Source organism: Ambystoma mexicanum, chromosome 13, assembly GCF_040938575.1.
Source record: "Ambystoma mexicanum isolate Mex_15411 chromosome 13, UKY_AmexF1_1, whole genome shotgun sequence".
Taxonomy (NCBI): domain Eukaryota; kingdom Metazoa; phylum Chordata; class Amphibia; order Caudata; family Ambystomatidae; genus Ambystoma; species Ambystoma mexicanum.
The window spans coordinates 478,917,209-478,931,269 of record NC_090938.1 but is presented as its reverse complement, the minus strand read 5'-3'; the positions used below and the strand labels follow the sequence as shown (position 1 = coordinate 478,931,269).

Below are 14,061 nucleotides of genomic sequence, written 5' to 3'. Positions count from 1 at the left end.
GTCGGATTTTGCTCCGGATATGCAAGCCCGTCTTTTGAACATGCCCTATAATGGCGCGCATTTCTTTGGCAGCAAGGCTGACGAGAGCCTTGAGAGGTTGCAGACCTCAAAAGCTGCAGCGAAATCTTAAAGCGCTGCTGTGTCAACCTCCACCTTTTCGTCCTAGGGGACAGCAGTGGAGGGGAGGTTAGCTTCGTTACTACTCCTCCTTTGGTAGAATGAGAGGAGCCGCAAAAAAAGTAACCGTGGTGGTCGGGGAAATAGGGATGCCTAAGCCGCTCAGGCACCTGCCACTTTGCCTTCAGGCACTGCCGCAGCCGCTCCAAAACAATCATGAGGCCATGTCCCATTGTTCGCCGGTTGGGGGGATACTGTCTCAGCATCTCGAAGAATGGCGGGCACGACCGATTACTTCGGATGCTTGCGTTCTGGATACAATAGCCCGTGGCTACTGTCTTCCCTTCCTACAGTGGCCTCACGACAATCCACCAGGGAATCTCTTTGAAGCTTCCGGACCCGCTCCTTGTGCAGGAAATCTTGACCCTGCTGGAGAAATGCGCTATAGAACTGGTGCCTGTAGCGGAGAGGAACAAGGGATGGTATTCCCCATATTTTTTGATTCCAAAGAAAGACGGGGATTGAGACCCATCTTGGACTTGTTGTGTTTGAGCAAACTTCTCAGGAAGGACAAGTTCAAGATGGCCACTCTTTCTCAGGTCCTCCAGGCCCTTCAACTTACTTCAGGATTGGTTGGTGTCTCTGGACCTACTGGATGCTTACGTTCATGTGCCGATTCATCCAAAGCACAGAAAGTACCTGAGGTTTGCGGCTGGCGACTCGCACTTTGTTTTGGGTCCTGCCATTTGGATTGACCTCCGCCCGAGGATCTTCACCAAGCTAATGGTGGTGGTGGCAGTGTATCTCAGGCAAGGGGGGATTCGCGTCTTCCCCTACCTGGACTGGCTGACCCGTGCGTGTTCTCACCTGCCGCTCCCTCCACAAGCTGGGCTTCTCCCTCAATTTCAAGAAGTCGCATCTGACACCTTCTCCAACAGCTCCAGTACATCGGGGCTGTGTTGGACACGTCCTTGGGGAAGTGCTCGCGTCCCAAGGTAAGGGCTCATCACATTGTGCAGATGGTGAACAAGTTTCAACGTGCCCAGAGTCTCCCAGCTTTTGAAGTTTTATGGTTGCTCGGCCTCATGGCATCCTGCATTGTTCTGGTGCCAGAGACCAGACTGAGGATGAGATCTCTGCAATGGGTTCTCAAAGATAAAGTGGTCACAATTCTCAGGCAAAATGTCGCATCTCATTCAGATTCTACTCTCGGTCTCACAGGATCTGCTATGGTGGGCCAATGAGGGGAACCTGATGAAGGGGGAGCCGTTTGGCAACCATGGCCGGAGGTGACAGTAGTAACTTGCGCTTCCCTCACAGGATGGGAAGCTCATGCCGAAGATTTGACTGCCAGTGGTCGTTCATCTCCGTCGGAGTCCAAACTCCACATCAACCTGTTAGAGCTGAGGGCCATCAGGCTTGCCCTGAAGGCTTTTCTGACGTCTGTGCGGGGGAAATGTGTCCTGATCATGATGGACAATACAGTGGCCATGCATTACCTCAACAAAAAAGGGGGGGGGGTAGGGTCACTCCCATTGTGCATAGAGGCAATGCAGCTATGGATCCGGGCAATCCAGCAGGGAATATCACACTCTACAGTTCATCTGGCCAGAGGTGGAGAATGTGTCGGTGGACGCTCCGAGCAGGCAGAGCACAGTCTCTATCGATTGGGAGTTGGCTCAGGAAGTCCTTCTGGAGATCTTCGCCCTTTGGGGAACCCCACAAGTAGATATCTTCGCGACCAGTACCAACCGGAAGTGCAAGAGCTCCAGGGAATTTCCTCTGAGGAGCCTTGGGAGACGCCTTAGTCGTGGATTGGTCTTTCCCACTTCTGTATGCGTTTCCTCCGGTCCCCATCATTCCTCAAGTGTTAAGGAGGTTGCAGAGGTTCGTATTCCACTTGATCCTCATTGCTCCGGATTGGGCCAGGAGAGCATGGTACCCGGACATTCTAGAAATGTCCACGCCGTCTTCCCTACCGAGAGGATCTGCTCTCGTGAGAGGGGGGCATGACATGATATGGCATTTATAACACGCCTATACACAAGTGTTCCTAGGCGCGACGAGGCAAGGGAGGGGGAACAGAGGGAAGACAGATAACGATTTTACTAGGCCAGGTGTCATTCAAATCGCGCAAGTGCATGGGAAGGGGGAAAGGGAAAAGTGCATGGGGGAAGGGAGAGGGGAAAGTGCAGTACATGGGATAGTAGAATAAATAAGATAAATAAAACTGCTAGATGGTGGCAAGTTCAAGGTAATAGCAGACATAAGTGCTGGTGGGGGGACTGTAGGGATACAGAACAACAGTCTCCATGTGCAGGGGTTGCCAGGGAGGCAGTGTAGGTGTGCCTGGGCCCAAGATCAAAACGGGTGGCCAGGTAACCAGTGCAGTTTCAACCAGGAATTCAGCAGGGGAGAGGGGGAGAGAATTCAGAAGCAAAGAGGAAGGTTTTGAGGTGCTTCTGGAACCGGAGATGGTTCTCCTCAAGTTTCGTGGAGGCAGGAAGGCTGTTCCAGAGGGAGGCCCCTGCTGAAGAGCGAGATCTACCACCAACTCGTTGCTTGGAGAAGCGACTGACCCTGAGGGAGGCAGATGAGCAAAGAGCTTGAGAAGGAAGATATTTGGGAAGAGAGAGTTGAAGGTAATGCAGCCCCAGGTCCCAGAAGGCCTTGTGGACATCTTACCTAACACCAGCCTAAGCCAAAGGAGACACCCAAGGCTAAGGGAGTCGAGAAACAGAAAAGAGCATTCCCCCCATAGTTCACTTACCATTGAGGTGGAGGCAGTTGGCCAAGCCCCTGAACCTGATGAGGAAGTGGGGCTGCCTGAAGTTCTCAACCCACCTGACCACCCTGAGTTGCAAAGTTTGCCGGCAAAAGGGTGTCCATGTAGGGAGGAGTTTAGTAAGGGCCAAAGTGAGTGCCCATCTTTGGAAGGTCTCCGGAGACAGGCCTGTTCTCAGCTTGAGGGTGAACCTGCTGTATAGTGAGCCCACAGTCCTCTGAAGGGGACAATAGGGGTTGTTGGTTCCCATTCAGGTGAGACTTTCTCCTGCAATTTGTGGCATGAGATCCCCCTTGCAGGTCAGCTTCACTCCACTGACAAGATGGGGGGAGCCACATAGGAATCACAAAACTAGAGCAACACAAAACGGTTATATTGGCCTTGTGACAATCCTACTGTGCAAGTGCTTGAAAAGGGGGTAAGTGCAAGGCAGTGAGGGGGTAGAGGGAAAAGTGCCGGAGTGGGGTGCACCCAAGGAAGGGGGTGGGAGGTTGGGTGAAGGGGGGAGTACTGGGCGGGCCAAGGTGGCAAGTGCCAGGGGGAAGGGAGGATGAGTGTGGTGGACAGGTAGGACCAAGTTGGGCTAGTCCAGGAAAGGGATCCTGAGGGCAAGTGCTGGCAAAGGATGCAAGGGGGACTGGTAGGGGTTGGTCTGTCCCCTGTATGACTATGAAGGGCAAATAATCTGGGCAAACCTGGTAAAGCCACAAGAACCCAAGAACAATTTAATAAAGATTCTGACAAAGACAATACATGTCATATTTCGTACAAGTCAGCGATTACCTCAGGTAAGCGAGCCCAAAAACATTCCCAACATTTAACATACAATGAAATTCATAATCCTAGTGACACATAGTACATGTTTAGAGTATCAATTATCTCTTCGGTACATCCCCCGGTTTTCAATCACAACGGAACTGTATTGGTATTGGTTTTAACAATAAAACCTGTGTTTCGGCTTTAGACTATTCTGGTGGCTGTAAGTGAGATGGCCTTCATCAGGACAAGGAATTACAGTCTGGGCTCAGACGAACTCTCCTGTGGTTGAATTCTAGAAAGACAAATATAATCCAATCAGTGTGGGTGTGTGTCATGGATATTAAAGTGCTCAATAAGTAGCCAGCACAGAATCCCCCAAAGGGGAAGCTTAGCGTGCCTGAATTCTTCTAGCATGTCAATTCAAAAAGCAGTGCTGCGCGAGTGGCTGCGGCAATGACGATCCACATTAGGTGGATGCAGATAGGGCAATAATTGTCCTCAATCGAGGTCTACAATTGAACAAACAGACAATCATTCTAAAGCCCACCTAAATACGGCCCTCCTTCTTTCACAGGACTCCTGAGGGACGTGGCGGAGCCCTTATCCCACTTGTGAGTGGTCTCATTAGAATTAAATCTTGTGCAGGCACCATGTAGAGCCAAGGTCCTTTCGTGATCCCAATCTCCTAATCAGGTCTGAACGCTCGGAGCAGAGCGTTCCACCCTATTGGAGAGGGGGATTTCATGTGGAGATAAGAGCATCCAAGTTGTGTCCAGCAGAGTGGGTTGGACCAGAGGTAAGGATTCTGAGGGAAAGAGTATTGCAGAGGTCGCGAAAGAGAACACAGGCCACATCGGGAGAGTCGAGATGGATGTTAAAGTCCCCAAGGAAGATAAGTTTGGGGGAGGAGGCAAGAAGAGAGGAGGACAGGTTGGCCCGTTCTGAGAGGAAAAGGGAGGACTGTCAGGGGGCCTGTAGATGGTAGCGAGAGAAGGTAGGCGAGACAGAAAGCCTGCAGGCTAGGCTTTCAAAGGATGAGTAGGTTCGAGTGCGGATGATGGAGGCAGGAACCCAGTCAGGAAGATCAGAGCCAATCCACCGCCAGGCCAGGACGGCCTGGGATTGGACAGGATTGTGTAGCCCTCAGGGAGAAGAGTGCCAAAAGCAGTGATGGAGCTGGCCTTGAACCATGTCTCAGTGAGAGCAAAGATGACAAAGTCTTCAAGGAGGTGACAGATGACATGTTCCCTTTTCTTTTGACATGGTATCTTACTCTTACGTTCGTCCCCTTTCCTCCATACTGTATGTGCGTCCCTCGCGAGGGACAGGAGACGGAACCTTTTTCACCAGAAAAATCTTCTTCCCCTTTAAATTTAGAAGTGCGTGGGGGCGCTGCCCTGGCAGCATGCACTCGCCTGACTCCGCCCACCAGCACCACTCCTCAGTCCCCTTTTCCGCGTCGACGGGACTGGGCCGATTTCATCTTTGTCTTTTTTCTTTTAGATACTTGATCCTCCGACGCCACGCTCCTCCCCGGCGCATGCCGACTTCAGCAGGCTTCAGCAGATGTCCAGCCTGTGAGGGGCTCTTCCCCACTTCAGAACCCCACGCCCTTTGCCTCCTCTGCCTTGGCTAAGACCACGGCTGGGAAGGTTGATCCACGCGCGACGCCTTGGCACCACGGGCACTGAAGAACAGGTTAGCTAGGTGGATGGAGCTCTTCCAGAAGTCACCACCGGAGGACCTAAAGGACTTTGTCTAACATCGCTCGAGGCCAAAGGCAAGGCCTCTATTCACCATCGCACCCCGCAAGGGCGACTCCTTTCCAAGGAAGCGCCCGACCAGGAGGAACATCCCAGGTTCTAACACCAGCACGCGTACCGAGGTTAGTCCAGCTACTGGCCTCATGGCCGAGGGTTCTCCCAATCCTTCCGGTATCTGTGCTGAGGGACCGCAAGGTTCTTCTACCAGGGTTACTCCCGAGGGGCGATGACGTTGTACCGGCATCATGACCAAGAGGGCGCCTTCGAGCAGCTCTGCCGAGGGCAATACGCCGTCCAGGCCCCGGCCTGAGGTGCGGGATAGGCCTTATGTTCCAACACCAAGCGTCTTGGACTGGGCTGGTTCCTGCGAGCCAGGCACCACGACTTTGGCATGTGGCACGCAGCTCGACAAAATGGATGCCGCACCAGACAAGATAGCAACTCGTCCGATAACTCTCTAGCAGAGTCACAAGGTAGAACTGGTGTCAACCAGGTACGTGGCCTACAGCTATCTATCAGCAGCGCAGGGCAGGTTCCCCCTGCACCCTAGGCAGAGTGTGCCCCGGCCCCAGCAGCCCGCAGCCACCCCGTCATTATCTCCTGCCATCTCTTCAGCCTCCAAAGTCAGGTTCTTCTAAAGGTTTCTGGCGCTGATGCGAACACCCCAGATGGGGTCCATCCTTCGGGATACTATCAGGGACATGCTCCCTCAGGTCACCCCACCGGTGTCCATAGTCATTCTTCCAATGGCTCTGGTGCCACAGGCCCCATCTCTGCCCGCACTGCCCTTCCCGGCTACACAGCCTGCGGCAGTACAGGCGGTCCCACACCAGCCTCCGCAACAGTCTCTGGCTCCAGTCTCCATGCCTCAGCCCATGGCGCCCAGTACCCATCCACCAGTTCTGGGCCCTTCTAGCACTCGGGTGGATACAGACGAGGAGGAGGACCCTGACACGCTATCTTCAGCGAAGGCCTTCCACGAACGCCTTCCAGCCCTGGCAGAATACCTGGGCCTTCCTGAGCCCGAGGTCGAACAGACCGAGCAGGGGGTCTTGGCAGAAGTCCTCGCCCTAAGGCCTCCCTCCAAGACGGGGATCCTGATGCAGAAGGACGTTGTTGCCTTGGCCAAGAAGGGAAGGGGTGGCTCAAGCTGCACTCTGCCCAACCTGTCAATAGGCGCCTCGACGCCAAGTACAGGCAGTAAGAGGGGGATACACTCTTGCTTTGCTTTCTGCTCATCCTCAGCCGCACTCCTAGGTGATTGCTGCGGCGTCACTCTATTCTAAGCCTCAGTCGTCCTCGGCCACCTCATCCTCGGCACTGTTAGGTAAGGGGGAGAAGATCTTAGAGGCGTACAGGAAAAATCTGTACTCCAATGCTGCCTGCACCTGCGTCAGGCCAACGCTGATGCCATGCTGGCAGCCGTTAACCAAAGGCTCTGGGGAGAAATTGCGGACTTCCTCCCAGAACTGACACTGCAAAGCCAGGCTCTCCTCAAAGCGGGATTAGTAGAAGCCAGGCCGGTAGCGCAGGACATCATGGAGTCCGCAGTGGCCCATATCGATACCTCTGGCCGGGCCATCTGCATTACCATGGACATGAGAAGGATGGTCTGGCTCCAGGCTACCAAGTTTAACCCAGACGTCCAGGAACGCATATTGAACCTTCCATTCGAGAGTAGTGACCTCTTCCACTCCACCACGGATGAGGAATTAGATAAAAAGAACAGCTCACAAACTGCTAAGTCTTTATCTATTCTTACGAAGGCCACACCCAAGGCGTACACCCAGTCCAATCAATGCTCCAACAAGGGGCAGGCGTCTGGATGGTTCTGAGGCTTCCAAGAACGGAGGTCCAGACAACCTGACCGTTCCCCGAATCTGCATCGGAGGAAACAACAAAAGGGGGGGGTGCAAGGGCTTTTTCCAATCCCCCTCCTCCACATCAGCCTTGGAGGGAAAGAAGCCATGACACACCCCCCGGGGTCCATGTTTGTCCGGTGGGGGGCAGGCTTGCTTCCCACGTGCAATTTTGGCACCAAATCTTTTCGGACCCCTGGATCCTTTTTAGTCACCACGGGGTACCATCTACCGGTCCCTTCCCCTCCTCCCTCGTCCCCTCCTATCCCACCGATTGGGACAGCAACTCTGTTGGCGGACATCCGGTCGCTCGTCAAGAGCCAGGCAGTGGAAGAAGTCCCAGCCTACCAGAGAGGATTGGGCTTCTATTCCAGGATTTTCGCCATACAGAAGAACCAGGCTGGTCTGAGAGTTGTGTTGGACCTTTCCACCCTCAACCATCTGCCTTCTGCTACAAACATTCAAGATGGTTACGCCAGCTCTCATTGCGGAGACACTGAACAGGGGAGACTGGATGTGCTCCCTGGATCCGAAGGACGCGTATTTACACATCCCGATCTGGCAGCCGCATCGGTCCCTTCTGCGCTTCAGGATCATGGGCTGCCATTTCCAATACAAGGTGCTACCATTCGGCAGCAATTCAGCCCCCACGGTATTTACCTGATTGATGAGCGCAGTGGCTGCCCAGGGCCACCACCTCTATCCATACCTGGACGACTCGTCCAGGCCTCATCTCCGGAAGCAGTTCTCCACACCTCCGCGCTTATGAACACACTCCACGACCTGGGGTTTGCTATCAACCTCAAGAAGTCTCCGCTGCAGCCCATACAGAAGCTGACCTTGCTAGGCCTCATCTGGGACACCGGCTCAGAGAGGGTTTTCCCTTCGGAGGTCAAGATCACGGCCATCAGGAGAGCTACTACTCACTTCCTCTCCAGGACTGCAACCTCAGCCTGGTGGTACCAACACCTACTGGGTATAATGCCAGCGGTCCGTTTATCCGTCCCCCACACAAGACTCAGGATGAGGAGACTGCAGCTGCACTTCACAGCCTCCTGGAATCAGGAGAGAGACTCACAATCGGAGCCAGTGGACATTCCCACTTCTCTTCACCCAGACCTCACCTGGTGGTCCGCAGACTTCAACCTATGGCGGGGCAAGCCCTTCCGGCAGCCTCCCCCTCAGTTCACAGTCATAACGGACTCCTCCCTAGAGGGCTGGGGAGCCACACTGGACGGTCACAGCATCCATGGAGTCTGGACCTGGTAGGAGCAGGTTTCGCACATCAATTGGCTAGAGTTGAAGGCCATATGGCTGGCCTGCAAGGCCTTCCTCCCTCTCGTCGACAAGACGGTGCTTATCCAGACAGACAACTCCACCAGCATGTACTACGTCACCAAGCAGGGGGTACCAGGTGCCCCCCACTATGCAACATCGCGGTCAGCATGTGGGAATGGGCTCTGGAGAACATCTACCTAATAGCGGTCTACCTCCCAGGGGAATCCAACCTGGAGGCGGACAGGCTCAGCAGACTGGGGGCGGACAATTGCGAGTGGCAATTGAACAACCTGGTACTGGAAGAACTATTCCTCAGGTGGGGGCACCCCCAAGTGGATTTGTTTGCCTCTCAAGACAACAAGAAATGCCAGCAATTTACCTCCTGACAGGTACAGGGCCCCGGCTCCCTGGGCGATGCATTCCAGATACAATGGGACTGCATACGCCTTTCCACCCACACCCCTGGTGCACAGGGTGATCTGCAGGATAAAACAATCGTGTCACCTCAGCATCATCCTGATAGCTCCCTGGTGGCCAGCGACACCGTGGTTTTCTGAGCTACTCAGCCTATCGGACAGACCCCCCTCCGCCACCCCCCGTTCACCTAACATTGGGCCCTGCTCCGCTCCTGACCCAGCAGGAGAGCAGGGTTCTCCACCCTGCTTCGTACAAACTAGCCCTCGCAGCGTGGTTCCTGAGAAGGTCACGCTGAAACACCTGAACCTATTGCAGGCTAACCTGGAAATTATCCAGGGCGCCGGAAGCAAGGCTACCAGGAGCCAATATAATAGCAAATGGTCTAGATTCTGTCATAGGTCCAACTCTAGGAAGATTGACCCCCTTGGATGCTCATTGGATGGCATACTCTCCTTCTCGGCACACCTCGCCCACTCTGGAGTGCAGGTCGACACATGCCCTACTTATCTGGTAGCCATTGGGGCATACAGGAGTAGGGAAGAGGTTCTCTTTTCCTCTACCAACCTGGTGGTCAAGCGGCATCTGGCAGGCCTGCACAGGCTCTACCCGCCCATAAAGAAGACACACCCGGTATGGGACCTCAGTGTGGTGTTGGGCGCCTTGGCGCACAAACCGTTCGAGCCGATGGTGTCCACGGACATCAGGGTGGTCACTCTAAAGACAGCCCTACTCGTGGGCCTCACCTCTGCTCACAGGGTCAGCAAAATCCATTCCCTCGTGGCATCAGAGCCTTAGACCACCTTTTATGGGGATAAGGTGGTCCTCTGGACGCATCCAGCATTCCTACCTAAGGTCTCATCCTCCTTCCACCTGAACGAGGAGATTGTATTACCCACCTTCTTCGCTGACCCGAAGGCTGAGCCTCGGAGGGTCTTGCATCGTCTGGATGTCAGACGCGCTCTGAAGTACTACCCGGACAGGACCAAGGAATTCTGCAAATCGGATGCCTTCTTTGTCACTTTTGGTGGCTCAAGGCCAAGTTATCGGGCTTCCAAGGCCTCCTTCGTGAGGTGGATGGTCACGGCCATCAAGGAGGCCTAAGAGGGGCAGCACAGACCAGTTCCGGCCAATTTGCATGCCCATGCGGTGGGGGCCAAGGCCACGACTGTTGCATTCCAACGGCATGTACAATGGCAAGTCGTCAGCAGGGCGGCCAACTGGACCACTCCTTTGGCTTTTTGCAAACACTACTGCCTAGACGCTGCCTCTAGGTCAGACGTGTCTTTCCGGTAGGCAGTTCTGAGAGACATGTTAGCTTAAGGAGGGGCTCCTCTCCACCCTAGGGCTACACTCAGTTGTAATCGCCCATACAGTATGGAGGAAAGGGGGCGGGACATAAGAGTAATTCATAGTTACTCACCGTAGTGACTAACGTATTCTTAGTCCATAGACCCCTTTCCTCCATACGTCCCACCATCCTCCCCCCCCCTAATAATACTGGGGTCATTAGGCAATATTTTATATTGTCGACGCGCCAATGGGGACTGAGGAGTGGTGCCGGTGGGCGGAGTCAGGCGAGCGCATGCTCCCCGTGCTGCGCCCCTGCACGCCTCTAATTAAAGGGGAAGATTTCGCGAGGGATGCCCATACAGTATGGAGGAAAGGGGACTATGGACTAAGAGTACTTTAGTCACAACGGTGAGTAACTATTAATATTTGGGATAACTTTTTCACATTGCACAATGCATATTCCAATGCAGTGCAATGGGGGATCATTTTGTGTCACCCTAGACTACTCTCAAAGGGTATTTTTAGTTACTTTCAGGTGTGCTTAAAGACAAACTGGTGGCAGCAGTTACTTTTTCCTTATTGTTTCTGTACTTATTAGCCATCTTGCGTTCACGACGCTTGGCTATTAACAGTGGCTAGTGTCCTACCATGGCAGTGCTACCAGGTTTTTCCTCTCTTGTTTGGCCATCTTGTCTTCTGCCTTGACAGGTTAGGAAAATCCTTTTATGGTAATTCACTCGCCAGGGCAAGTCTTGCATTTTGTGGGCTAGTGCAGGCCATGTGACTTAGAAGCCAGGATGTGGGTTGGAACTGGCTGGTCCCAATACACAAACTGATTTCAGTATGTCTGATTTTTCCCAACAGTGGTCCCTTATTGGACCACTGCTGGGAGGTGTGTATGTGGCAGATCCTATATTGGTTGGGCTGAGTTCCAGTGCTCACCTCAATTTAGGATAAGAGGGGTCCTGCTGCCATTTCTTCAGATCTGAAGAGGTTCCAAGAATCCTGAGTAGTTGTGCAGAAGAAGGAAGATCCGTAGAAGCATCCTGAAGTGGCCTGGCGACCAACTCTTGGGTCTCGGTGGATCCCTGCCTTGCTACTGATCTCAGAAGACCCTCTTTGGTGCTTCGATCCTCTGGACCAGTGGGAACAACCAGTTTCAAGATGTTCTCATGGTCCAGCAAGTTGGAGTCTTTGGAAGTGTCCCTTGACAATCAAGTAGGCTGACCAACTTCATTTTGGGCTACCGTGGTAGAAGTGTTGCCGTTCCGCGTTTCAACTCAGAAGTTCGCGGGTCGTCGACTTGTCCTGTAAGTAGCCTCTCTGAGAAATGTCGACATCCCGTGATGGAAGACTTTCTTCTATAGCAATATCTGTGATGCCTGCTGTCACGGTGCATAAGTGACCGATGCTGAAACTGGCTTTTCCACATCTGGTAGAGTGCCTAGAGGAGGCGTGCATCAGTGTTTGCTGCATTCATCCACAGGAACAGGTTGCTCCAGCTCCTGGACCTGACCAGAACTTCTCTTGCACCTTCAGCTCCTGGGTATCTGTGACCAGAACCAAAGGCAGGAAAACATAACCTCAGGCAACTTTCCAACGGACCACCAAGCCTGAGTAAAAATCGGAGTACACTGGGAAGTTACACTGATGCTTACCTGCACCCCTATCTCCACCTTTTAAAAGTTTGCAGAACTTTTGAATTGTTTTACAACTCTTGGCAATACTTGTTGCCTACAGCCCTCCAAAAGTTAGTTAAGGTTATACTCCCAGTGAACGTTGTCTGTCTTTTGGACCCATTTTCACATCCTCAGGATACTTTCCAACTCCCAAAATCTTTTTGGAAACTTTGAACTTTTGGCACAAGGCCCCATTCAATTTAGGGATGGACTTTATAAGCTAGGGTTGTCATTTCTGTGGACTGGTGGTTCTAAATATAAGGGGAGGGTGAAATGATTATTTTGCATTGCATAACTGTGATTGTTTATAAGTTTCATATTATTTAGTATTGTCTGATATTACGGTTAGTCATTTTTATAGTGTTTTTGAGGTTCCTAGTGATTGCATCGAATGCAAAAGCATTGAATGCAAAGCAATTGGAAAAAAAATGCATCAATACATTTTTTTTAATGGGGGGGGTCCCCCCAACACCCGTTTTTTTTTACCCCTTAAAACCCATTATAGTTAAAACAAAAAAAAAAAAGTTTACCTAAAAAAAAAATGCATTTTTTCCGATGCTTTTGCATTCGATACTATGTATTCGATGCAATGCCTGGATACCTTGTGTTTGACCCTACAATAGAGTATTTTTTTTATAACTCCCCGACTAGGTGTAATCCTGATTGCTTCACTGTGTGAATTCATTGGGGACCCCTAAACCAACTCACCTCTCCCGAGACTCAGCCTTGACCACTCTCCATGCTACCTTGATTGTTTTGGCTAAGCTTTCCGAAGTTCTCTGCCTCCTAAACTCTGTCCACCTGTCCAGAGTCAAGAAATCCATTCTAACTCATGGGTAACTCTCTTGTGGGGATTGCAGTACCACAATTCACCACACTCGAGCTGTGGCTGCCATCTGCCTTCTGTGGGGGTGAGATATGTTCTTAAAACTATCATTTTCAAATAAACCTGCATTGAAAGGTGGTTCAAAAGGAGTCATGGCTTGGTTAGAGTTGTTAATGTATATTCCTTCATAGGAAACAAAATGGGAATTTGGGGGGGTGCCATCTAAAGCATTTCTTTGGCTGTAAATATGGTGTTTGTTTGTGAATTCACTATGAATGCTTTTATTTAGCAGTTAAGGGTGTTTGTCTTCCATCTCTGTGAATGCTTTGGAGGACCCAGTGAATCAGTTTTTGGTTGTATGTTATCTTCGAGAATGAATTCTCAACAATGCTAAATGTGGTTCTTCCCAATCGCTAAGAATTTTTTTTTTCCCAGAATGTTTGACTTCTTTCATGTTATGTCAAAGAATGTGTTGGGTTTGATCGCTAGTGTTGATAGGTTGAGGTCTCAGATTGCTTTCTCGCACTGACTAACCTTCTCCCCCTTTCTTTAACAGAACTGATTGCAAAGATAGAAAAGCATAAGGCAGCCCATCCTCATTCCGACCACCAAGAAGAAGAAAGTGATTAGAACCATTCAAAGACTTTGGACTCTAGTTTTTATAAATGAAATAAAATATTGATAAACATGTTTGCACCCAACTGATTATCTTACAGTTCTGTAGTTGCTGCTAAGGCCTACATTTCAGTATTGGCGCAGACTGTGAATATGCTGTCATGCAGGACTCATTAGGAAGGTTTTCATATCGGCCTGGCTTTCCAACCTCTGTGTTGCTATGTACCAAAGGATCAACTTACTGGTGCTCCACTAGAGCTCTATAAAGGGACTTGGATATCGATACTGCTGGGTGTGCTCAAAAAGTGGAAACCTGTGAAACAATGAGCAGTCGTTGCAGCAAAACAGCTTCTGGTATTTGACGAAGGGGTATGGTTGTTTATGGTCCATCATATTTTCTCATATTTTTTTGTCGTTTTTAGGCTGAAGAGTTAGAAAGCAGGGAGCTTCCATTTTTGCAACGCCATGAATGTTAAGCGACAGTTTGATGCACAGCTTCCAATATATTTTTTAGATTTTCAATATGCTAAACTGTAAAGAAGAGAACCTATGAACACTTCCACTAACTGAGGCTATTGACATGATTAGGGCAGTCGTAGAAGGGGGTGAGGCACCCCTGTCATCCCCCAGTTCCCATCACCTGCCAATGCTGAGTGTTCTCTTATTTATCTTT

At 51.3% G+C, this 14,061-nt stretch overlaps 1 protein-coding gene across 1 annotated transcript in view; it reads left to right on the top strand.

Annotated features, from left to right (window-relative positions):
- LOC138521351 (E3 ubiquitin-protein ligase RNF113A-like) overlaps positions 1-13,461 on the top strand; it is a 300,379-nt gene extending 286,918 nt beyond the window's left edge. Inside the window, exon 10 of the mRNA XM_069634120.1 lies at positions 13,330-13,461. Coding sequence (XP_069490221.1) covers positions 13,330-13,403 — 74 coding nt within the window. The 3' untranslated portion in view covers positions 13,404-13,461. The remainder of the gene's footprint in view (positions 1-13,329) is intronic.
- The last annotated feature ends 600 nt before the right edge of the window (positions 13,462-14,061 follow it).